Raw genomic sequence first — 24,113 nt, forward strand, 5'->3', positions numbered from 1 at the left:
GGCAGCTGCTGGCAGGAGGGGATCTGAGGGCAGGTGGGACACGAGAGGACCCGGGCCAGGAGCTGACCTAGCCAGGATCCAACATGGAAGACACAGAGGCACAACAGATTTATTTATTAACCCATTTTCCAGAAGATTGCTTGGGCCCGAGTCATGTGCAGAGGCGCAAATGCTCTTCGACATTCTTTACGGGGCTGAGCTCGTCAGCTAGGACCATCAGGTTGGTCACCAGGGTGTCCAGCAGCCCATGGACCTAGAAGAACAGGCCATTACAGGCAGGGTTTGCTCTGTGGGAAGCTCCTATATATCAACTGTGCCGTGAGAGAACAGCTGGAGAGGGGGAAAAGCCCAGGTTGTTTGTGAAAGAATTTCACAGGTTCAACCAAAGTTCTTGTGAATGAATTTTTGGTTTTGCAGACTTTTTTTTTTTTTTTTTTTTTTTTTTTGAGACAGGATCTCACTATCACACAGGCTGGAGTCCAGTGGTGTATCATGGCTCACTGCAGCCTTGACTTCCCTGGCTCAGGTGATTCTCCCACCTCAGCCTCCCAAGTAGCTGGGACTAAGGTGTGTGCCACCATACCTGGCTAATTTTCTGTATTTTTTGCAGAGATGGGGTTTCACCACATTGCCCAGGCTAGTCTTGAACTCCTGGGTTCAAGCAATTCACCTGCATTGGCTTCCCAAAGTGCTGGGATTAAAGGCGTGAGCCAGCCTGCTTTTGCAGTTTTATTATTCAAACCAGTCTGGGGAGGTGGCCCTGTACTGGCACCTTTGATATATTGAGGCACTAGAGCTGAGCTGTTAAAGGGGCAACTCCAGGGAGCCTATGGAGTAGGGTCCACTTAGCCCTTTGGGGTAGGCCTGGGCTCAGCTCCAATTCTACTCTGGCCTCCTGAAGACCAATTTTCCTTCCTGTAAGATAACAGATTCACATACTGAAAGGTCTCTGGGACTGAGCTCTCCAATGGGGTTGGACCATACAAGCCCAGGCAAGCTGATCCTTGCTTTTGAGACAGGGTCTCACTTTGCTGCTCAGGCTGGAGTGTGCAATCACAGCTCACTGCAGCCTCGACCTCCCTGGGCTCAGATGAGCCTCCCACATCGGCCTCCTGAGTAGCTGGGACTACAAGTGTGCGCCACCACACCCAGCTATTTTTTTTTTTTTTTTTTTTTTTTTGTACTTTTTTGTAGAGATGGGATCTCCCTGTGTTGTTTAGGCTGGTGTTGAACTCCGGGGCTCAAGCAATCCACCCGCCTTGGCCTCCCAAAGTGCTGGCATTACAGGCATGAGCCACCACTGCCTGGCCAGCAAGTTGGTTATCTCTCCTTTTTTTTTGGAGTTAAGAGTCTCATTCTGTCACCCAGGCTGGAGTGAAGTGGCGTGATCTTGGCTCACTGCAACCTCTACTTCCTGGGTTCAAGCGATTCTTGTGCCTCAGCCCCCCAAGCAGCTGGGACTACAGATATGCGTCACCACACCTGGCTAATTTTTTGTACTTTTAGTAGAAACAGGATCTCACCACATTGCCCAAGCTGGTCTCGAACTCCTGAGCTCAGGCAATCTGCCCCACCTTGGCCTCTCAACATGCTGGGATTACAGGTATGAGCCACCTCACGCCAGCAATTTGATTCTTAATATCAAAAGAGCTATGGAAGAGTTGACCTCCAGGGCTCCTCAGAGCCCTTTAATTGCTTTCTAGACCCCATCAACCATCAGGTATCTTAGTGATGTCACCAGTGGCAAATGAACTTCTGATGAAATGAGATCTGTAGCTAACCACAATGCCTGATGTAATCCCACATCCCCAGCTGTCCACATTAGAAGAAGACAGGCGTCGCCATTAGACACACTGACGTATTGAACATGGCTTTGTGGGCCTCCCCTCCAAAATAAACAACAGTAACAAAAAACAGAAAGGAAAACCTGGGTGAATCTCTAAGGACCTGCTACTTAAGAACAGATTAGGATGAAGTCTCTCTAGTCCTTCAAAACCCTTACAAGTGAGGAAAATGCACCCTACGTGGTGTTCTCCCAAGGAACGCATCTGGCAGGATGCACCTAATGGGGAGGAAGTGGAAGCAGCAGAAAGAGAAGGGCTTCCTTCCTTTCTGTTCCCCTAGAGTCTGGTCTCCAAAGGGCAGCCAGAGCCACCTTCTAAAGCCTATCAGAACATGTCGATTTTTTTTTTTTTTTTTTTTTTTGAGACGGAGTCTCACTCTGTCACCCAGGCTGGAGTGCAGTGGCAGGATCTCAGCTCACTGCAACCTCTGCCTTCTGGGTTCAAGCAATTCTTCTGCCTCAGCTGCTCCCCCTGCCTAGAGCACTCTTCACTGGATGTCCACTTGGCCACGTACCCCTCCCTTCAAGTCTCTGTGGGTTGTCCCCTCCTCACTGAGGCCTCTGTGCCTCCCTTCCCAACCTGGTCTATCTTCTCTTTCCCACCATGCCCATCGCCTACCATGCTAGGCGCATTCCTTATTCATAAGGTCTGCCTCACGCCTGAGGATGCCCTTCCTGAAGCAGCTCTGCCTCCACCGTGATGGAGTGAGCACTTACTGTGTGCAGACTAAAGGCATGAATGAGGCAGGTGGGAGGCAGGGGAGTGGCTGCTGGGCACTTCCCTTCACCTCAGTGTGCAGCCTCTGGGTGTACTTCTCCATGACCAGGGGGTCTATGGGTTCCTGAGAAGGGAGGATGATGTCAGGGGTAGGGTCTTCCAAGGACAACCTGTCCCGACTTGCAGATTTTATGACTCTTTTGTCATCCTTTGCCTTGTGCTTCCTGCTGTTGGGACGGTCCTGCTGGGAGAGGGAGACACACAGCTTTCAGGAGCTCCAGAGGTAGGCCCAGGACATCCTCAACAAAAGCTCACTGGGAGAACCTGAGCACACGCCCACCCCCGCCGCCCCCACCCCCGCCGCCCCTCCAGTGCCCTCCCCAGCCCCGCCTGGCCCAGGCCACGCCCCGGCCTGCCTCTTTCCCAGGCAGCTTGGCTCCTTTTTTGTCCTCTTTGTCTTTGATCCCCAGTTGCTTCTTTTCCTGGGCTGCTCCTTTTCGCTCCTCCTTCCCAACTTTCCCAGCAGGCACCTTCACTTCCATGACGGGAGGTGACTTTTGATCTAAGGGAGGTGGGTGGAAGAAAATGTGGCAGGCCCCCAGCCTAGTGAGGAGGCTCGGGGGGAGGTGGAAAGCAAAGACAGGGTAATAGCCTTGAGCCCTGGCAGGCGCGTGGCTTCATGAAACAGGACTGTGGTACCTGGGTTCTGGTCTGAGCTTTGCCATGAATGGCCATGGATAAGTCATTTAACTGCTGGGATTACTAAACCCATGTGGTCACTAAGGGTAGCTTCTGGGTACCACATCCTGGCAGCCGATAGAAGTGGGGAGAGGACCCACTCCATGGTCTCAACCTAGCAGAGCTTCCACCATGAGTATGACTGGCCCAGGCACTGCTGCCGTCCATGCAGAGAGAGGGGGAGGGCTACGCAGAGGTGTGGTCGGTTACACAAGAGCTGACCTTGCTCTTCGGGCACATTCAAATAGATGGTCTCCTTATCGGGCAGGCCCAGCAGAGCCCTCAGCCACAGGGAATGGCTCACCAGGCTGTCAATCACCTCTCGCCACAGCTGCAAACTAGAGGGGAAGACATAGTGGAGAAATGCTGTCACTCCTCATTTGTCCTTGAACCTGCAGAGGCTTGGGTCCCTCCTTTCAAAGACCCTGGTGCCAGGAGCTGCCACGGACATGCCACACCCGAGCAGCCAGCATCGTCACTGTTCCCCGCCAGGGCAAGTGCTTGGACGGGGTTCTGGCTTGCCTTGGGTGGCAGCCAAGAAAAACATGGCCCAGGTTAGGAGACCTGCATGAACTCAGTCCTACTTCAGAGGGCTGGAGGCCATGGCCAGACTTGGGCCCAGTCCCACTGGAGGGGCTGAACCTTGCATGAGACTTCCAGCATAAGGCTCCTGGGGCTTGTCCTGAGGGCCTTCAAAAAGACACCACGCCTAAACAAGCAAGTTCCAAACAGGCTCTGGGGAGGGTGACAGCAGAAAAGTGAAGCTTTTAATGGAATCTGCCCCCCTCTCTCTTCTCTCTGCCCTCTGGAGTTTTCTTTTTTCATTCCTCTGCTCATTGAGAAGGAACAAGGGAAAAAGAGGAAGGCAAAAAAAGATAAGGTCTTTGCTCTCCAGTGAGCAGCAGGCACTGCCGGGTTCCAGAACGTGGAATGTTTGCAGCACGCTCTAGGAACGCGAGCTCAAGAGAAGCTCCAACCCCTGGAGTCCCAGGACTGCCTGCCCAGGACCCCTGTGGATGCCACAGAGGGAAGGCGACGGGGCGGCTCTCCCAGCAGGGTGCCTACCACATCTGGTGCAGGAGGTCGGACTGCAGTGGCCTTGGCTTCTGGCACAGCTCCAGGGCTGCTCTGTTGAGCCTCATCAGCGCATCCTCTCTCTGGTTCTCATCAGGGAGCACCATCACTGCCTGGCAAGGTCATGGCACCATTCTGCACCAGGACACCAAGGCTCTCTGTGTCCTCTAGTGAAGGGTATGGTGACATGGGGATGAATGGCAGGGGACCAGGAAACCAGCAGGGGATGCAGCCACAGAGAGCTGTCTAAGGTGCCTTGTGCCCTGGGTGGGAGTCAGGGCCGACCTCAGAAATCTGTACCCATGAACCCCTTCTCCAAGATTTGCCAGGGTCAGAGAGTGGGCCCACTTCCTGGGCACCCAAGACAAAAACAGGTAACCCAGTCAGACATGGTGGCTCACACCTGTAATCCCAGCACTTTGGGAGGTTGAGGCAGATGGATCACCTGAGGTCAAGAGTTCAAGGCCAGGCTGACCAACATGGTGAAACCCCATCTCCACTAAAAATATAAAATTGGCCTGGTGTGGTGGCTCACGCCTGTAATCTCAGCACTTTGGGAGGCCAAGGTGGGTGGATCACGAGGCCAGGGGTTTGAGACCAGCCTGGCCGACATAGTGAAACCCCATCTCTACTGAAAATACAAAAATTAGCTGGGTGTGATGGCAGGCACCTGTAGTCCCAGCTGCTCGGGAGGCTGAGGCAGGAGAATCGCTTGAACCCAGGAGGCAGAGGGTGCAGTGAGCTGAGATCACACCACTGCACTCCAGCCTGGGCGATAAAGCGAGACTGTCTAAAAAAAAAGCAAACAAACAAAAAAATTAGCTGGGTGTGGCAGATGCCTGTAATGCCAGCTACTTGGGAGGCTGAGGCAGGAGAATCACTTGAACTCGGAAGGCAGAGGTTGCAGTGAGCCGAGGTCATGCCATTGCACTCCAGCCTGGGCAATAAGAGCAAGACTTTGTCTCAAAAAAAAAAAAAAAAGACAACCCAAGAGATCACTTTCTCTGAGCTCTCAGGTTTTGGTTCTTTGCCCGTGGAGCAAGAGGGGCTGCTGGGGCCTCCCTTGTTGGTTCAAGGCAGGAGCATTCTCTACCACGCCTTCCAGGGTCTTGGAAGCACCTCTCTGAAGTCCTCCAGGCAGAGGTTCCACTCCAGCAGGGGAAGCCCGTTCGGCTCCCAGGGGCTCTTGGCACTGTTCACTTCTGGGCTTTCCTCCACCAGGATCTCCTCCATGATGCTCTTCCGCCGAGGACTCTTGGTCCCCACTCTGGCCTTCTGGGACCCAGATTCCCTGAGGGCCTCGTTCTCGGGCCGGGACACTTGAGGTTCTGAGATGGGGCTCCTAAGGTGTGGTAAGAGCTCGGCATTTCTGGAGGTTTTCTCTGTGGCTGTGGGGTTGAGGGGCTCCTCGTCCCCTGACCTGGCCTCTTCAGCCTTTGAGGGCAGAGTCACATACTGGTGCCACAGCCCGTGCAGGCTTTGCACCACTTGGTGGTCGTAATGCAGCTGCAACAGACGAAGGGAAGGCTTGTGAGGGGGAGGCTGGGGTGCAGGCACCAGAGCCCATGGCAGCTGGCCCTGGCTTCTTCTGGTTCTGGAGAGCACTGATGGAGGAGACAGGGAGGAAGCCAGCAGGAGGGCTGCGGCCAGAGGGGCTCCCCACTTCCTCTTCAACCCGGGAACCTCCAAGTTGAAGCTTTTTTGCATTTGGGCTTCCAAGGAAGCTTGGGTTTGAATGAAGGAGTTGTGAAGCTCTGTTCTCACCAGGAATCCACTTCTGAGCAAAGTTACCCTGCGCAAATTACTTCATCTTTCTGGGCCCCAGTTTCCTCCATGTAAATGAGGATATAAATAGCACCAGGGCCAGGCGCAGTGGCTCAAGCCTGCAATCCCAGTGCCTTGGGAGGCCAGGGCGGGAGGATCACTTGAACTCAGGAGTTCAAAACCAGCCTGTGTAAAATAGAGAGATCCTATCTCTACCAAAAAAAAAAAAATAGAGAAATAACCTGGGCATGATGGTGCGTGCCTGCAGTCCTAGCTACTCAGGAGGCTAAGGTGGGAGAATCACCTGAGCTGGGGAGTTTGAACTATGAGTGGGACACTGTACTTGGGCCTGGAGTGTGACAAGTGACACACTATTTCTAAAAAAAAAAAATAAACAAAAATAAGTAGTAGCCATCTCATAGGACTGCTGTGAGGAGAAGTGAGTTACTCATGGAAGATACACAGAACAGGTCTTGGCACATAAAAGTTTGCTATTACTGTCACCTAGGGCAGCGGTCCCCAACCTTTTTGGCACCAGGGACTGGTTTCTTGGAAGACAATTTTTCCACAGATGGCAGGGAGTGGGGGAATGGTTTCAGGATAAAACTGCTCCACCCCAGATGATCAGGCATTAGATTCTCATAAGGAGTGTGCAACCCAGATCCTGCACATGCGCAGTTCACCATAGAATTTGAGCTCCTATGAGAATCTAATGCCACTGCTGATCTAACAGGAGACGGAGCTCAGGCAGTAATGCTTGCTCACACACTGCTCATCTCCTGCTGTGTGGCCTGGGGGTTGGGGACCCCTGTTGTGGGGCACACACAAAGGGGCAGGGGCTGGCGCTCGGCCTCACCTCAGGATTCCTGTGCCGGAACAAGTCTTCCTCGGTGAGACAGGCGTCCACAGGTGATGGTGTGCGCTCTGGGGTCAAGATCCCCATCAGCAGCTCCTGCAGCACTCCGTGAACGATGGTGACTGCCTCATGGGCAGTCAGCTTGCTCTGCAAAAGGGAAGGTGACAGAGGATGGCAGCCCAGGCTCTCAAAACCCATGCATCCTTCAGGAAGTTGGAGCCTTCAGGACTTTGTGCCTTCCTAGGGTCTGAGCTTCTGCCATTCTCTCTCTCTCTCTCTCTCTCTCTCACACACACACACACACACACACACACACACACACACACAGAAAACCTTGTTCTAAGACCCAAAAACCTCTGAGTTTCTCCAGATCCTTGTTCCCTGAAGAAGGATGAAAAGGATCCAGAGGAGGCCAGTTCCGGGGAAGGCTGCTGCTGCATGGGGTCTGGTGGTCACACAGTTAGCATGGCACCAGATTAGCAAGATGGGGCGGGGCACACAGTGGGGGGGGGTGCTCCTGAGGATAGTGGTGAACCTTCATCAGGCTTCAGTCACTGTCATAGAAACACAGGGGAGGGGCACGTTGTGTGAGACATCAGTCCTACAGTCAGTGAGTAAAGCAAGCATGACATTGTCAAATTTACCTTTGACGACCACTGGCTGAGCCCCAGCTGAAGGAGCCGGCCTTGTGCTTGGGGCCACAATGAATAAAGAAGCACAGCTTTCTGCCAAATCCCAGGATGCACGGCTCAAATGGCCACACTGAAAAAAACTCCTGGCTGCCACCTCACACTCCCTCCAGAGTTGTCAGCTGATTGAGTAGGATGGTGGGCAGACTCACCCTGCTGTTTATTAATACATTATTCTCCCTGGGTTTGAAGTCTTGTCGGTTACATGCAACTCCACTGTGTAGTGTTAGACAGCAGGGAACAAAACATACCAGTGCACAGGGCCATGCATTGTTTGTACTTTATCCAATCTGCCTCTTAAGGCTCAGTCTCGTTTCTTTCTAACTCAGCGAGGCCATGCATAGCATTGCTGCAAGCTAGTCCTCGCCTGCCTAGCCAGTGCACCCATCTTCTACAGCACAAGCCCTGAGAAATGTTTCTGGAGAAAAAGCAGTTACCTGTTTGTGAAAAATTCAATTCGCCTCTTAAGCTGTGAGAGATACGATCCCTGTAGGCACTGCCAGGAAGAACGCCAGGATACCCTACCTGATGTCCACAGGGGCCATGGTCCTGGGTCCCTTACCTCCAGTACCTTCCTGTCATCCTCAAAAACATCCTGGGTCAGGGAGACTGCATGGAGATTGACCTGCAGCATAGCACCTCCTAACAGAGTAGGATGGGTTCCAAACTCCCAAAATTCCCGGAAGATCCCAGCAGTCAAAGACTTGAAGAAGAAGGTAAAGCTTTTAGTTTTTCCAGGCAGAATCACACCTGAGAGGGACAGAGACCGAGGTTTACATGCAGGAGCTGGCTGAGCCCCAGGCCTGAGTGTTCCTATGCAGTTAACTGAGCCCCAGGTCAGGTGGCCAACCATCCCACTTTACCCAGGACTAAGAGGTTTCCTGGAATGTGAGATTCTGAGTGCTGAAGTCCCAGGCAAACAGAGACAGCTGGCCATCCTAGCCCCAGGCCTGTGCATCTGGATAACTGGGCCCCTAGAAGGTTTCTGCTCCCTGGTGGCTCACCTCCCCGGGTTCTCAAGTTCCCTCAGTCTCTCAACAGACATGAATAGTCAGGCCACATATTTCAAGGAAGGAATGAGAGGGACAAGGCAGGGGAGAGGGGCTCCAGCTTGCAGGAGCTGGGCCATGGCTTACACTTTGACGTCTCATTGAGGACAAAACCAGCCCCAGACAGGAGCCAGTGCATAGGGTGGCTTCTCCCAAGTACCTTCCCGGTTGTTAAAGTAAAACCGCTGCATCCTGTTTCTCTTCAGGTCTTGGAAAGTGTCCTGCTGGTGCCGCCGTCGCCAGTGATACCAAATGGCCACAGTACCATTATTGACCACAGTCAGTTCTGAGGAGGTTTTCTCCCCTTCTAGGGTTTCAAAGGTCAAGTGAACAGCAATCCCGATCTGCCTCTGGAAGGAGGAGAGACATGGTCTCTTTGCTGGAGACCATGGTCAAGAGGAAACAACTCTTCTGGGCTGCCCAGGACTTTTCTGGGTTTAGCACTGCAAGTCTCGCGTCCCAGGCCTCCAGGGCTTGGCCACTGTCACACAGAGTAGTATCCTACTCCAATGTGGCCATTTCTGAGGTCACCCTCAATAGTAAGAAGAGAAAAGAAAACTTTTTTTTTTTTTTTTTTTAAGACAAGAGTCTCACTCTGTCACCAAAGCTGGAGTGCAGTGGCACGATCTCAGCTCTGTCTCCCGGGTTCAAGTAATTCTCCTGCCTCAGCCTCCTGAGTAGCTGGGACTACAGGTGCCAGCCACCATGCCCTGCTAATTTTTTGTATTTTTAGTAGAGAGGGGTTTCACCGTGTTGGCAGGCTGGTCTCGAACTCCTGATGTCAGGTGATCCACCCACCTCAGCCTCCCAAAGTGCTGGGATTACAGGCATGAGCCATCCTGCCCGGCCAGATAAAACACATTTTATATCCAATGAACATTTCTATTCCTTGGCATCTGAGAAATATTTTAGAACCTTTGTAGAGCCATACCTACTTGAGAGAGTCTGCTTGCTTACATGCTCGGGGACAGGGTATGAGCCAAGCGGCTGATGACGCTGCAGCCTTGTGATTTTACTCTTGCTCAGGTTGGTATAGCTGTCACCATTTTCAGACATGCTGAATGCACGACCAGATAAAAACCCAGACAGAACACTGTGCAGGCTGCTTGTAACTGCCACAGTCACCTCGGGGCTGCACCCCCGAGGGAGGCTCTCCCAGCAGGTGCAGGTGGAGGCACTTTTACCTTGTCCTGTGGGTTACTGCCTCTGATCCAGCAAGCTGGCTTCCCACAAAACAGCAGAGAAGGGCCGAGAATAGGCATGGGGACATCAGAGGAACTGGCCAATGAGCTTCTGTAATAAAAAAAACCAATGACTTACTTTCCCTCAGACTGCCACGCTCATGCCATGTGGAACCCCATGGAAATGGTCACCAGGAAGTCTAGAAACACAACCGGCTCCGCCCTGCAATGGAGTGTGATCAAGTCCTCTCCTGCTCAGCTTCTTCCTGACCCCTTCCTCTAGGTGGGAGGTTCTTGGAAATGCACACTCTTTAAGCTGTCTTGCCAGAGCCATTCACAGTCACAGAAATACACAGACTCTTCATGCCAGAGGCGTTCAAGATGGCACAGCAGTGGGAGGGTCCGGAGACCAGCAAGGGGACGTCTGGGAAACCCCCATTAGGAGTTCGTTGTTGGAAAGGAGCAGATGGCAGTGGGAAAGCCAGCACAGCTGCTGGAATGGGTTTGAGGAGTGGGTGGCAACCACTGGAGAGCAGCTGGACTGGAGGGACCCTGATCTCAGGGAGGGAAGCCTGCTCTTTAGTGCTGGTAGGTACTGGAGAACTCTTCAGCCTCTCTCCCTAGGGTTTGGGCTGCACTCACAAGGATGTTGTATCTTCTTCAGAAGTGCTTTCCTGGCTCCTTTCAAACACTGTGTAGTCTTCCACAGTGACAGCTGAGAAGGGCTGCCCTTTGCCCACCACCTCCAGGCCATCAATATCCTCCAAGAGACCAAGAAAGGAAAGATGAGCTGACTGAAGACAGGCATTGCCCCAAGGGGCTTCAGACTGAGGCACGGAGGCCATACCAACCTGCTGGGTGAAATCCAGCTCTGCCATGATTCTCTGCAGCTCCTTGCGTCGGTAGATCAGAAACAGACTCCGATCCCAGGTGTAGCGGTACGAAGCATCCCTCTGGGCTGGTAATCCTAGCACGAAGTCCAAGGACCCTCAGCACAGACTGCTGCCATGCCCCCTTGCTCACCCACTTCTCAAGGGCTCTGAGAGTGCCTATCCCAACACCGTTTCTAGGAAGGATGAAAAACACAGCTTCCCTGCCGCAGCTAGACTCCAGTCCTCCGGTCCCATACCTTCGCCCTACCCAGGACTCCTGCAATATTAGCTTCCAAATAGCCAAATCTCTGGATTATAATAAAAATAACAACAGCAGCTACCTTTCACTGAGGGCTTAACAAGAAGCCAGAACCTCTTAATACGTTTCACATCTCATTTAGCCGTATCACAACCCTGTGCATATTTTACAGATGAGGAGACTGTGGGCCAGAGAGGTTCAACCACTCTGGGGTTCACTAACATGACACAGCTGTGACCTGAACCCAGGCAGCCTGGTAGGCTCTAAATCAGTGCTGCCGAAGAGAAATATAATGCAAACCATAAACACAAGCCACATGTGTCACTGAACGTTTTCTAGATGCCACACTGAAAAAGTTAAAATTCTAGAGGTGGGATTCATTTTAGTAATATGATTTATTTATTTATCATTATTTTTTGAGACAGTCTTGCACTTGTTGCCCAGGCTGTGGTTCAATGGTGTGATCTGGGCTCACTGCAACCTCCACCTACCAGGTTCAAGCAATTCTCCTGCCTCAGTCTCCCGAGTAGCTGGAATTACAGGCGCACACCACCACGTCTGGCTAATTTTTGTATTTTTAGTAGAGATGGGGGTTTCACCATGTTGGCCCAGGCTGATCTTGAACTTCTGACCTCAGGTGATCTACCCACCTTGGCCTCCCAAAGTGCTGGGATTACAGGCATGAGCCACCATGCCCAGCCTCATTTTAGTAATATAGTTTATTTAGCCCAATGTATCAAAAATCTTGTCATTTCAACATGTAATCAATATAAAAATGATGGATAAAACATATTTTCACACCACTCTTGGAAAGCCAGGGTGCAGTTGACTGACGGCACTTCTCAGTGCAAGGCAGCCACAGTCCAGGCGCTCACCAGTGGCACGCGGCTCAAGACTCCACACTGGACAGCGTGGTCCTACGGCTGCACTGGTTTCCTATCTCTCTCCCCGTTTTACTGAAGAGGGAACCAGACTTCAGGAAGACTCCAGGACTTGCCTAAGGCCACAGAGAACCAGGATTTGGCCGTGGGCCTGTTTCACTGTAGAGCCACGCTAGCCGCTGCCACACTACCCCACCGCTGGGCCAGGCACAAGATGCCAGCTGGCTTACGGCCCTGTACCTCACCTGTCTCCACCCGGATGGAGTGCGGCTTCCTAATGTGAGTGATGGGCTCCATGAGGCCACGCTGAGTTTTTGTCTTGGTCATGACCAGACCTGTCAACTCATCTCCCAAGTACTCCAGTCGACTCCAGAACCCACTGTTCTCCCAGCTCTGGCAAGGAAGGACAGGGGAGTCAGATCACCAGGACACCTCGGTCAGATGCTGGTAGAGACATGGGAAGACAAGAGTACCACAGGCTACAGATGCTCCCTCTGGGGAATTCAATGCTGCCATGGCCGCAGAAGAGAAGTACCCACTGTCGTGTTTTCTGGAGGCCCCGTTGTCATCTTTACCTGCCCCCAGCCAGAGGGTGTGGGCTGGTACAGACTGCACTGGTATACCAGAACAAAGGTGGGGGCCTCTTCAGCCTCTCTCCTTAGTGTGTGGGCTCCACTCAGTCTAAGCTTCTAGGAGACAAACACTAAGACTACTCTAATAACTAAATGACTTTACTAACAATGCAATTTAGTAAAAGCCTTGAGGGCTTAATGATGCTTTGCAATGGACAGGGTTTTTATCTCCCCAGCTGTGCCACCTGAGACCAGCATCCCTGTGTCCAGACCCCTAGCCCGGCCCCCCTCCTCTGTGCACCCCCCTGCCCCCAGCACTTAGGACAGGTATCCTCACTTTCCTATCACGCCGGGTTGGAAGTGTGCAGTCGATGAGCTCCCGCTCCTCCTGGATCCGTCTGTAGGTCTCCCCAGTGTGCATGAGCAGCTCGCTGACCGGCTTCTTCAGGTGTTCTAGGGAGAGAGGCAAGACTGCAGCCGCTCTGCCAAACCAGAACCAACAGGGGCCTTGGCACTCTGCATCGGGCAGCCCCCATCACGGGGCTGATTTCAGGACCCACTGAAGCTTCAGAGTGAGACGCTCTCGGGAGTGAACAGCACTAATGTGGTCAGCCCAAGGCCAGGCTCTGGAGGAGAGAAAAAAAGCAGCAGAGCCTGGCTGCCAGATGGAGGCCAGGCGGGAGCCCTGTCTGCTCTGCTCACCGCTGAGGGCTTCCTGCTGCTTCTTCCGCAGGGCTATGTTACGCTGCCAGTTTTTCAGAAAGTTGTGCTGAGGAGGTGGGGCCCAGGGAGGTCTCTTCTCTTCCTTTGGGGCTTTTTGCTTTGACTCTTCTTTAGCTGAGATGAGGGTCATCAGACAGGGTGAGGTAGGTATCAGCTCAGCCAGCTGAAAAGTACAGCACGGGCACGTGGAGGGCAGTGAGATGGCTCTGGAAGGGGCTGAGCACACATTTCCTGAGACCTAAACCCTTGCTGTCATCCCACTGTGCTGAGAATCCCTCCTCTGCAGGACTCCAGGGTAGCCAGTGACAGAAAAGAAACTCCAGAACCAGGGGCCCTGAACGCAGCTGTCAGTCCACTCTCCCTCAGAAAGGGAACCTCTGTTTCAAGATTACGGTCAACACCTTTTAGTGTATTTGTCCTCCTCACCGCTGCCGTTGATTGACACCTTCACCCATGTGCAAATGGAAGCATTCTTACATGGCCCTAGGACCCTTAGTGCCTGACCAATCAGTCAGCCTGGAACCAGGGAAGCCAGGGAAAGAGACAGGAGAAGCACAGCTTGATGGGAAGGTTGGAAAGACGCAAAATCCTCCCGTGGCCCAAGGAGCAGTGGGAAGCCACCTTCCTCCGCCATGTGGACTGAGGAGAACAGGCTCATCTCCAGAGAAGGGAAAATCCAGACAGTGCAAAGAGCAGAGGAAAATGAGGCATTTAGGCCCTGAGTCCTGATGCCTTTCTGGGTGCAGTCTACTCAGACCCAGGTATTCTTGCCTTTGGGTTCCATGAGGCAATCTCTGGAATCCTTACAGTAAATCTCTGACTTGACTGAAGCCAGCTTTAACTACCTTCTGTGCCCTGCAACTGAAGTGTCTAAGTATTCTGGGAGAGGGTCACTCATCAGCTCAGACTCGAAACCTAGAGACTAGACGGTCTCTTTAACCCCAGTCCTGCTTGACTCTGCCAGGTAGGGGACCGAAATGACTGCAGTGACTTCTCTTAGCTAGGCAGTTAAGTGCAAACAAACCTGGGTGTTCCCTCGAGCAAGCGCAATTCTCTTAAAGTCCTGGAGACTCCCCAGGATGTGGTGGGGCAGGATCTGCTCACTGCCATCGAAGCTGTCACCGGGACCTGGGAGGATAAACAAAGAAAGGGGAAAGACAAGCTGTGGGTGGGCAACTTTCTGATGGAGACCGGCTTTCTCTCGAGGCTGACCCATGAGTTCAACCACAGGGAAGCCAGGGCCGAGACTGGGCATACCAGAGTAGTCCAGAGGCTTTGTGGCCGCATCGGAATTCGCAGGGCGTGCTATGAGGTGGCAGACCTTCCGCCTAGGGTCCGTGGGTTTGAGTTTACGGATGATACATCTCTGGGTAATGACAGGTTTACCTTCCTTTTCAGTAAGGCGAGGAATGTGTTGCTGAAACGAAACAAAGGAGAATTCCACCTGTGGTGGGAGGAGGGGGAGTACCACCCATCTCCTCTCTTCTAGTTCTGGGTGAATTCCTGAAGGCTGACAGATCTGTTTCTTCAGCTCTGTCCATATGTTCTGTCGAGGAAACGCCTGTGTAACAGACATGTGACTTAGTAATATCCTGGAGGGGAAAAAATTACATCCATGCCTCCAGACAGTTCAGGTGAGAGGTGGCTTGACTCTCCCAGATAAAGCATGGGGTTGGGGTTTAGCAGCTTTACCCACAGCTGTACCTTTGCTGTTTAAACTCGTCCTCCCTTCTGTGAAATGGGAATGATGGCACCTACCTCTATGGGAAACAAGATACCTCATCAACCCATTTCCCCCCGTAGTTCTACACAAATCTCAGCAATGTTAAAACAGACAACACAGTGAATTTCTTTAGGTGGTAAAGTGAAACGAATCTGTGTTCAGTGGATTTTTCCATGGGCTTAGCCACTCCCCGTGAGTAGGGAGACGGTGGGAGAAGAGTGGACATGGCTGGCATTCTAGACCAGTGAGGCTGCTGGCAGGGAAGTTTCCACAGTAAGGGCAGCTTGGGCTTCATCCTCACCTCCTTCAAGTCTTCCCTCTTAATGGCCAAGGCAAGAATGTCATCTCCTTGGAGGACATTGCTAACAGGTTCAGGCTCTTCCTGAATTGGGGGTGTGGGTTGTTCAGGTCCCTTTGCCCGCTTCTTTTCTGAAGAGAAGCACAAAGTGATTAAGTCCTTAAAGAGCTCCTTCTGTACATATCGATATATAAATATAAAAATAAAAATGTAAGTATATACTAGACTCCATAGTGGGGGGTAGAGCTGACCAGCTGGATAGACAGCAGAGGCTGCCAAGGTGGCCTGGGCAGCACTTTTTGCTGGGACAATGGGAGTTCTCTCTGGAGGGTCCCCCTACCCACACCCCCTGGCTCACTACAGTGACGAAGTCTTCTGTAGCCAGAATTGAGGTCAGAAGATGTTTCATTTCAGGCCAGGTGCAGTGGCTCACGCCTGTAATCCCAGCACTTTGGGAGGCTGAGGCAGGCGGATCACAAGGTCAGGAGTTCGAGACTAGCCTGGCCAACACGGTGAAACCCTATCCCTACTAAAAGTATAAAAATTAGCCTGGTGTGGTGGCCCATGCCTGTAGTCCCAGCTACTCGGGAGGCTGAGGCAGGAGAATCACTTGAGCCCAGGAGATGGAGGTTGCAGTGAGCCAAGATTGTGCCACTGTACTCCAGCCTGAGCAACAGGGTGAGACTCTGTTTCAAAAACAAAACAAAACAAAACAAAACAAAACAAAAAGATGTTTAATTTCGGGTGCAGTGGTGCATGCTTATAATCTCAACACTTTGAGAAGCCAAGGCAGGAGGATTGCTTGGGCCCAGGAGTTCAAGACTAGCCTAGGCAACATAGTTGAGACTCCATCTGCACAAACAAGATTTTTTTGTTAAAATATACAAAAAAGATGTTCCATTCAGGCTATGCTATTTCTAAGCTGGACAGTCTTGGGCACACATCACTTAACCTCTCTAGGCCTCAGTCTTCCCACGTGTAGAAAGAGTCAGTTGGACTAAGTCAGTGGTTCCCAAATACTAGTCCAATGTCGGCCTCAGCATCTTCGGGGGTTTTATGGATACAGCTTCCTGGCTGCTGCATGGAGCCAGGGCCTAGGGAGCTGTAATTTTTTAAACTCTCTAGGTGTTTCTGATGCACAGTGGTTTGGGACAACTGAACTGGATGTTTTGCCAGCTTCCTCCAGTGCCGGCACTGACCCAGGTTTCTGGGTGAAGGCATCAGGTTTCATAAGACACTGGTTAAAATGCAGAATCTCTGTGGGGGAAGCAGAACATTCACCACTGGCCATTTATTGCATACTATTTCATTTAATAAAGATTGTTAAACAGCTTCTACGTGCCAGGCACTGTGGTAGGTTCTGGAGATACATGTCAGAGCTTGTCTTTAAAGAGGACATGCCCAGTGGGAAACAAGATTGTAAAACAGACTGAACCAGGAACACGGTGGGGAGGAACACCCAGCCCAGAGTTGGTGTGGGGGGCAGGGGGGTGGTCAGGGAGGGCTTCCTAAGAAGGGGATGTTTAAACAGAGCTGAAGAAAGAAGTTGGAGAAAGGAAAGCGGTCTAGGGAAGAGGCTTTCCAAAGAAAATAACATTAAGAGGCACAGAGGCAAGAGAAAGGGGCACATCCCTGGAACTCAAAGCATGTGTTTTTAAATAGCTGGAGTGTGGTGAGGTGGGAGGGAAGAGGCAGAGCCCAGAGAAAGAAGCAGGAGCCGTATCGTGAATAGCTCAGTGAGCTGTGTGAAGGCTTACCCCATGGGCAATGGCATGCCAAGGAATGGATTAAGAGCTGCAAGATCTTGGGAGGCCAAGGGAGGCCTATCGCCTGAGCCCAGGAGTTCGCTAGTCCGGGCTCTATAAAAAATACAAAAATTAACCAGGCATGGTAGTACACACCTATAGTCCCAACCACTTGGGAGGCTGAGGTGGAAGGATCGTCTGAGCCCAGGAGATCAAGGCTGCAGTGAGTCATGAGTGTGCCACTGCACTTCAGCATAGGTGACAGAACAAGACCCTGCCTTTAAAAAAAAAAAAAAAAAAAAAAAAAAAAAGGCTCGAAAGACCAAAGATGAGCATATAAATGTATTTAGGAGTCTGTTGTGGCAGCCAGAGCATGACATTGACAACACACGGGGCAGAAGGAGGGGGTCATGGGTCACTCTCCAATGAGGACATACTCCCTGCCTTCCTTCCACAGAGATGGCTTAACAGTTTCAAACACATCTCATTTCTCTGGCTGGTCAACCCTGTCTTTTTCCCTCTGGTTCAGAATGGTTTGATGTATGGCCCTACACAAAACAATCAAAAGAAAACCTAAGTCCTGCCTTTAGGGAGTTTAAAACAAAATTTGGTTTTATCCACTGCTTCTCACAGCACCCTAATCTTTGAGAGGCAGCATCACTAAAACATAAAGGTAGGTGTTCTGGTTAACAAAATCAAACTTTTTTTCCTAAGGAAATTTCCATAGAGTTGGTGGCCAAAAAAACCCCACACCAACATCATTCCAAACATAGTTCTAAATTCAGCCTATTGTGGGGTACAGTGGCTCATGCTTGTAATCCCAACACTTTGGGAGGCTGAGATGGGAGGACTGCTTGAGGCCAGGAGTTCAAAACAGCCTGGGTAACACAGAAGACGCCATCCTTAAAAAAATTTGTTTTTTCTATTAGAAAAAATAATAAACTTGGCCTATCATCCACAGTCTGTTTCTGTAATGGGGTCAGCAGAGGTTCGGGAGTATCCGTCTGTTAAGTGCATGGCTCTGTGCACACAAGCACATATGCAGGGCTGACGGCTGAACCCCAAGTTCCAGTCTCATCTCCTGCCATGTGTGCAGATGCTGCCTTGGGGTTTTGATTTCTACCTCCCCTCTCCCTCTACACAAACTCACCAAAGTGGGTGGCAGCCTATGAGCAATGAGATCAGTTGAAGGTCTGCTTTTGTAAATATTTTGGTATTATCTGAATTTTTCAGGACATTTGCTTCCTCTATCCATAACCTTGGCTGGTTTGACATCTTCCCAAGTGATTGAACATCTCCAGATGTGTGTTTTTAACCGGTGGGTACATAATTAGCACATGTCAATACAAACTTTCAACACTGCTGAAGATTTCCGGGGGCCAAAGCTCCCATTCCTTCAGTGATAGAGAAGCTCACCTTCCATGTTTGGTTTAGATTGAAACAGTAAAACTCTGGTCTGAGGTTATTCTGAGAAAGTTATCTTTAACGTAATCCAACAAATGCTGTGTTACTGCCTATATTCAGGGAGTGGTATGTCCTAGTTAATAAAATATTCATTAAAATGATATATATTTCTTTGTTTTTCTTGAGACGGAGTCTTACTCTGTCCCACAGACTGGAGTGCAATGGCACGATTTCGGCCCACTGCAACCTCCACCCCTGGGTTCAAGCAATTCTCCTGCCTCAGCCTCCTAAGTAGCTGGGAATACAGGTGGCATGTGCCACCACGCCCAGCTACTTTTTTTCTTTTTTTTTTTTTGAGATTTTTTTTTGAGAGGGAGTTTCACTCTTGTTACCCAGGCTAGAGTGCAATGGCATAATCTTGGCTCACTGCAATCTCCGCCTCCTGGGTTCAAGCGATTCTCCTGCCTCATCCTCCCAAGTAGCTGTGATTACAGGCATATGCCACCATACTCAGCTAATTTTTTGTATTTTTAGTAGAGGCTGGGTTCACCATGTTGGCCAGGCTGGTCTTGAACTCCTGAACTCAGGTAATCCACCCACCTAGGCTTCCCAAAGTGCTGGGATTACAGGCATGAAACACCACACCAGCCACCCAGCTATTTTTTGCATGTTTAGTAGAGACGGGGTTTCACCATGTTGGCCAGGCTGGTCTCAAACTCCTGAACTCAGGTGATCCACCTGCCCCGGTCTCCCAAAGTGAGATTACAGGTGTGAGCCACTGTCCCAGCAATACATACATCTTAAAGTTAAATTGCTCCTAGAGAGTGTTTACCAAGCACCTTCTATGTATTATAAACTACAAAGATGGTATAAAAGGTTAAGATATGGCTTCTTCTCTTGAGGGACTGAAAAATATAACAGATGGGAACACACACCAATCATAACAAGGAGTTCCTACATTCTTGATACAGGCAATAGGTTTGGTTACACATCAAAAAAGGAACAGATCCATGGATCCATGTGGATTACACAGTTCAGGGCTCTGAAGAAGGGTTCAGAGGAACAGGTGCAGAGGTGGCTCCATAGGCTGGGGAAGGAGAGGGAGGCTTTGCATAGGTACAGCAGCAAACCGAGGTGCTCCAGGTGAGTTGAAGTCCAAGCAAAGCTAGGGGCAAGGCTGAGCACAGCATGTGTGTGGCACGATGACAGAAAACTTGCTGGGGAGGTGGGGAGGTGCTGATGTTAGGGATGAGAGGGAAACCAGGGCATGCCAGCTCTGTAAAGCATGGCTCAGGCATCTGATCTTTGGTCCAGGGGAGTGAGTTGGTGAGAGGTGCATTTCAGAATGATTCATCAGATGAGGAGAGCCAGATGGACCAGAGGGGCAGACAAGCTGGGAAAAGACCAGGGAAGGATGAGCCCCAGGGAGCATTTCAGGACCTGCAGGAAGACGCCACAGGGCTGAGGTACGTCAGACTACTGAGCCTGTAGAGGCCCCACTCTTTCTGGTTCGTTGGTCTGGAATCCCAAACTAAGGCTCCCAGTGAGCCACCCAGCTGACAATTCTCCCTTGATGCTGACAGTGAGAAGGTAAAAGAGACCGCCCCCCCTTGCATGGGGTAATCAGTCAAGTCTCTGTTGGAGCTGGACCAGAGGGCTGGAAGCAAGCTGCTCAGGTGGGGGTAGGAAGAGAAATAGGGAGGGGTGAACTATGGAGGGAGAAGAAAATTGGACTCGATTTTTCTGCTTCTTGTTTTATCTCAGTATTATTCAGTTTTAGTGTTGATTAAAGTCTTTAATCAACCATGGAGGGGCTGTCCCTACCAGGGCAGGGCTTTAATTGGTTGGGGAGGGGAATCTAATGCTGCTGGGAGGGTTCTTGGTTTCTAAGCAAGCAAGACAGGGATGGGGGGAACTGGGACTCAAAGGGCTCTCAGGTCCGGAAGCAGATTTAAGTCACTGTTTTTGCTTTCCTTTTTGCTTATGAGTCAGAGACTTTGGAGAAACATCACACAAGGTTACAAGCGGGCTGGGGGAGAGTGCTGCCCTACAACATTAGAGGCGTCCCTGAGATATCTTTAAAAAGACATCTTGCATGCTAAACACTTCGTTTTTTCCCTCCTCACTCTGGTGCATGTGCTTAACTCAAGGGTTAATTAACATACTAAATTTTCTTCTTATTAAAAATAAATATGCAGTAATAAATCTTTCCTTGATTTGTTTACAGTAGTTCAAATCTGATAAGATCTTCCAGAAACTATGTGAGGAGGAGGCAGTAGCTAGGAAAGCCCTTGACTGTCCTTGGGAAAGGGGACTGATATTCCCTCTCTCTCAACTAATAAAAAGTATGTCAAGCCGGGCACAGTGGTTTAAGCCTGTAATCCCAGCACTTTGGAAGGCTGAGGTGGGTGGATCACGAGGTCAAGAGATGGAGACCATCCTGGTCAACATGGTGAAACCCCGTCTCTATTTAAAAAATACAAAAAATTAGCTGGGCATGGTGGCACGTGCCTGTAATCCCAGCTACTCAGGAGGCTGAGGCAGGAGAATTGCCTGAACCCAGGAGGCAGAGGTTGTGGTGAGCCGAGATCGCGCCATTGCACTCCAGCCTGGGTAACAAGAGTGAAACTACGTCTCAAAAAAAAAAAAGTATGTCATGGGCTAGGCACAGTGGCTTACATCTATAATCCCAGCACTTTGGGAGGCCAAGGTGAGAGGATTGCTTGAGCCTAAGCGTTCAAGACCAGCCTGGACAACTCGTCTCTACAAAAAACAAACAAACAAACAAAAAACATATATATATATATATGTGTGTGTGTGTGTGTGTGTGTGTGTGTAAAAATTAGCTGGGCATGGTGGTGTGTACCCGTAATTAGCTACTTGGGAGGCTGAGGCTGGAGGATTGCTTGAGCCCAGAAGTTCAAGGTGAGCTATGATTTGATTGTACCACTATACTCTATCCTGGGTGACAGAGGGAGACCCTGTCTCAAAAAATAAATAAATATACATATATTTAAAGTATGTCATAAAACAGCATTGGACTTGTTTTTTTTAATAATGGAGGTCTCACTGTGTTGCCCAGTCTGGAATGCAGTCGCTATTCACAGGTGTGGCCATGAGCTCCTGGCCTGGAGCAACCCTCCTGCCACAGCCTCCCGAGCAGCTGGGACTGCAGATGTGCACCACCATGGCCGGCTCAACGCTGGACTTTTATACATGATGAAACATAAAGCCTTACTGAAAAGCAACTAAGCTCCTGTTCGTTTTCTGAGCGTCCCCTCTCCTCACACCGAGCTTTCACAATTCTGAGGCTGGGTCTCCCCAGGGCCTGCAAAAGCGCATCCAGGCTTTCTGACTCAGCACACACAGCCCTTTCATGGTCTGGCCCCTGCCCTACTCACCTGTGCAGCCTCTTCTGGCTCCCACATTTACAGTTCCATAAACTCATGCTGCTTCCTAGACCCGGAGGAGCAAACCTTCCTCTTTTTTCTTGTCTGCCATAGATGTCACCTTCTTTAGAAAACGTCCCCCCACAACCATCCCAGGTCTGGCTCAGGTGCTCTGGGGCCCCTAAAGCCCGATGGGCACCTTCATCACAGCATTTGTATTTCCACCTTTGTCTGGTTAATCCTCTGGTTGTTCACGAGACTGAGTTTCTTGAGGACCAGGGTCACACAGTTAACACTGATACCCTTGTTGTGAGCCACAGTACCACACATAACAAGCTCTCAGTAAACAAAAATAGGCTGGGTGCAGTGGCCCATGCCTGGAATCCCAGCAATCTTGTGAGGCTGAGGCAGGAGTATCGCTTGATGCCAAGAATTAGACTAGCTGGGGGAACACAGCGAGAGCCCTGTTTCCACAAAATTGCTAAAAATTAAATTTAAAAATAAATAAATGGAAACAGCAAAAAGGATAAAAGTGGGGTGGATTGCAAATGGGAACATATCCATGGCAGAGTCTGCTATCAGACGCCCTGTGGCTCTCCCACCTGCAACCAGAAGAAAGCTGCAGAGGCCAGGATGCAGTCACATCTAGCAACTCTTACCAGGCTAAAGGAGCTGGGTAAGTGTCATCCAGCTGGAAAGTGCACGTGGCAGGAAAAGGCAGTCAAAAACAGAACTAGCCAAGCAAGGCCTTTCTTTTGGGTTTTTCCAGCAGGGATCCTAAGTGACACCTGACCCCATCCTCCTCCACTAAAGAACCCCATCGAGGTGGCTGGTTTCACCACTGCATTCTTTCCTCTTCCCAGGGACCCCAGTTCCTGGCCCTTCCACCCTTAAACTCTTTCCTGGCTCTTCTGCACCTCATCCAGTCCAGGGATCCTGCCTCCCGCAAGCCACCCTAAGATGTAGTTAGAGGTAGAGGTACCCCTACCTGCGCAAGGCCATCTTCCCAGCCAGTGGTCCCTGAGGCCCCTCTGTCAGTTTCCCTCTTCCTATGGTCCATCCCCAAGGCCCAGTGTGCCGCTGTAGGCTCTTCCCGCCTTGCCCCCACCTCTAAGAGTCCTGTATCCAGTCCCTCACTTTCCCGTGATCTTTCCTCCATCCCTGGTACCATCCCCATCCTCTAGGCCCCGTGTCCTGAACTCATCCCAGGGACCGCTTCTCCTGTCGGGTTCTCCTGAGCGCCCTTTTAAAGCAGCCAGCGCCAACCTTTGAAGCTCTCTGCGGCTTCTAATAATTTGACTGGAGTTATTCTGAGGCGGGATTCCTTCTTTAGAGACTTCATGGTGCCGCCCGGGCGGTGAGCGTGACCCTGCACCACCGGGCCCGGAGACACCGAGGCTGCGCCGCACCCGCGGCGACCCCGCGCACGCCCGCCAGCCAGCGGCCGCCGCCGTGTCCATAACAACCAGCGCCCCGCGCGAGGGCGCGCACCCACCGATCAACCTGGGCGGAGACTGCTTGGAAACCACCTTCTTCATCCCGCCGCGCGCGCGCCCGCCGCCGGCGACGCCTCCAGCTAAGGACCCCTGGAACGCCCGGTGGGCCCGGCCCGTGACGCCATAGACGGCGCCGACGAGCGCCGTGACGTCACCAGCCGCGCGGGGCGGGGGGCCGGGGCAAGGACCCCCGCGAGCTGCGGGAGCCGAGGGCTGGGTGGGAGCGGATGGCGGGTGGGGGTGCGTGTCCCGCCTCGCCCCGCCCTGCTGCTAGGCCACGGGGGGCGGGTGGGGCGTCGCGGGTGCCGGCCCCTGCCCCCCGCCTTCGTCGTCTAAGGCCCTGTCCTGTGAGAGGGACCTCCCTCTGCCCGTCACAGCGGTCCAGGGGGATCGGGCCTTTCAGGACCTGCTGAACCCCCCTACGTGGCCTCCCGTGGGGTCTAGGTGCTCCTGCCTGCCTCCCCACCCGCCCCAACGCGCCCAGTGACCTCCCGGGTCGGGTCGACGTTCGCTGCAGCCGCTTTGGCCTTTCATCACTTCCCGAACCAGCCAAAACTTTTGCCCCGACTTGGGGCATCCTCACAGTCCTTGGAGATGCTGCCTCTGATTATTTTAAGTTTATATACGAACCCTCTATTTTCCCCTCTCCCTGGAGCTCTGACGCGTTCTGGAATTTTGTGTTGTTGTTTTTAATGTAGTTGCCTACTGTCATACTCACTCTCAATGTAGGAGAGCAGGGGCTGCCTCAGGCCCCGCCCACCCTAAAGTTTAGTACCAGTAGTCACATAGTAAATTGTATCTCAAATAGTGAAGGGGTTCTAGAGCCAGATAGAATTGGG

General features: G+C 51.5%; 1 protein-coding gene across 6 annotated transcripts; it reads right to left on the reverse strand.

Moving 5' to 3' along the window:
* Window positions 1-86: 86 nt before the first annotated feature.
* On the reverse strand, window positions 87-23,486 carry MYCBPAP (MYCBP associated protein). Of its 6 annotated transcripts, none has more exons than XM_010341893.3 (19): window positions 23,274-23,486; window positions 15,244-15,371; window positions 14,477-14,636; window positions 14,244-14,347; window positions 13,199-13,382; window positions 12,834-12,949; window positions 12,170-12,317; window positions 10,764-10,879; window positions 10,555-10,673; window positions 9,916-10,024; window positions 8,892-9,081; window positions 8,245-8,432; window positions 6,994-7,140; window positions 5,493-5,879; window positions 4,365-4,486; window positions 3,522-3,637; window positions 2,978-3,123; window positions 2,632-2,805; window positions 87-253 (listed from the first exon to the last, which is right to left on the reverse strand). In XM_010341893.3, exons 1-19 carry the CDS (start codon window positions 23,314-23,316, stop codon window positions 152-154), a joined length of 2,799 nt encoding a protein of 932 aa, XP_010340195.2. In that variant the 5' UTR covers window positions 23,317-23,486; the 3' UTR covers window positions 87-151. The 6 variants fall into 6 exon arrangements, with proteins under 6 accessions (XP_010340195.2, XP_003931327.2, XP_010340194.2 ...); XM_003931278.4 differs by having other exon boundaries at window positions 2,632-2,802; window positions 23,045-23,383; XM_010341892.3 differs by lacking the exon at window positions 23,274-23,486 and adding an exon at window positions 23,045-23,196.
* Window positions 23,487-24,113: the final 627 nt, after the last annotated feature.

This window comes from Saimiri boliviensis, chromosome 17, assembly GCF_048565385.1.
Source record: "Saimiri boliviensis isolate mSaiBol1 chromosome 17, mSaiBol1.pri, whole genome shotgun sequence".
NCBI classification, from domain to species: domain Eukaryota; kingdom Metazoa; phylum Chordata; class Mammalia; order Primates; family Cebidae; genus Saimiri; species Saimiri boliviensis.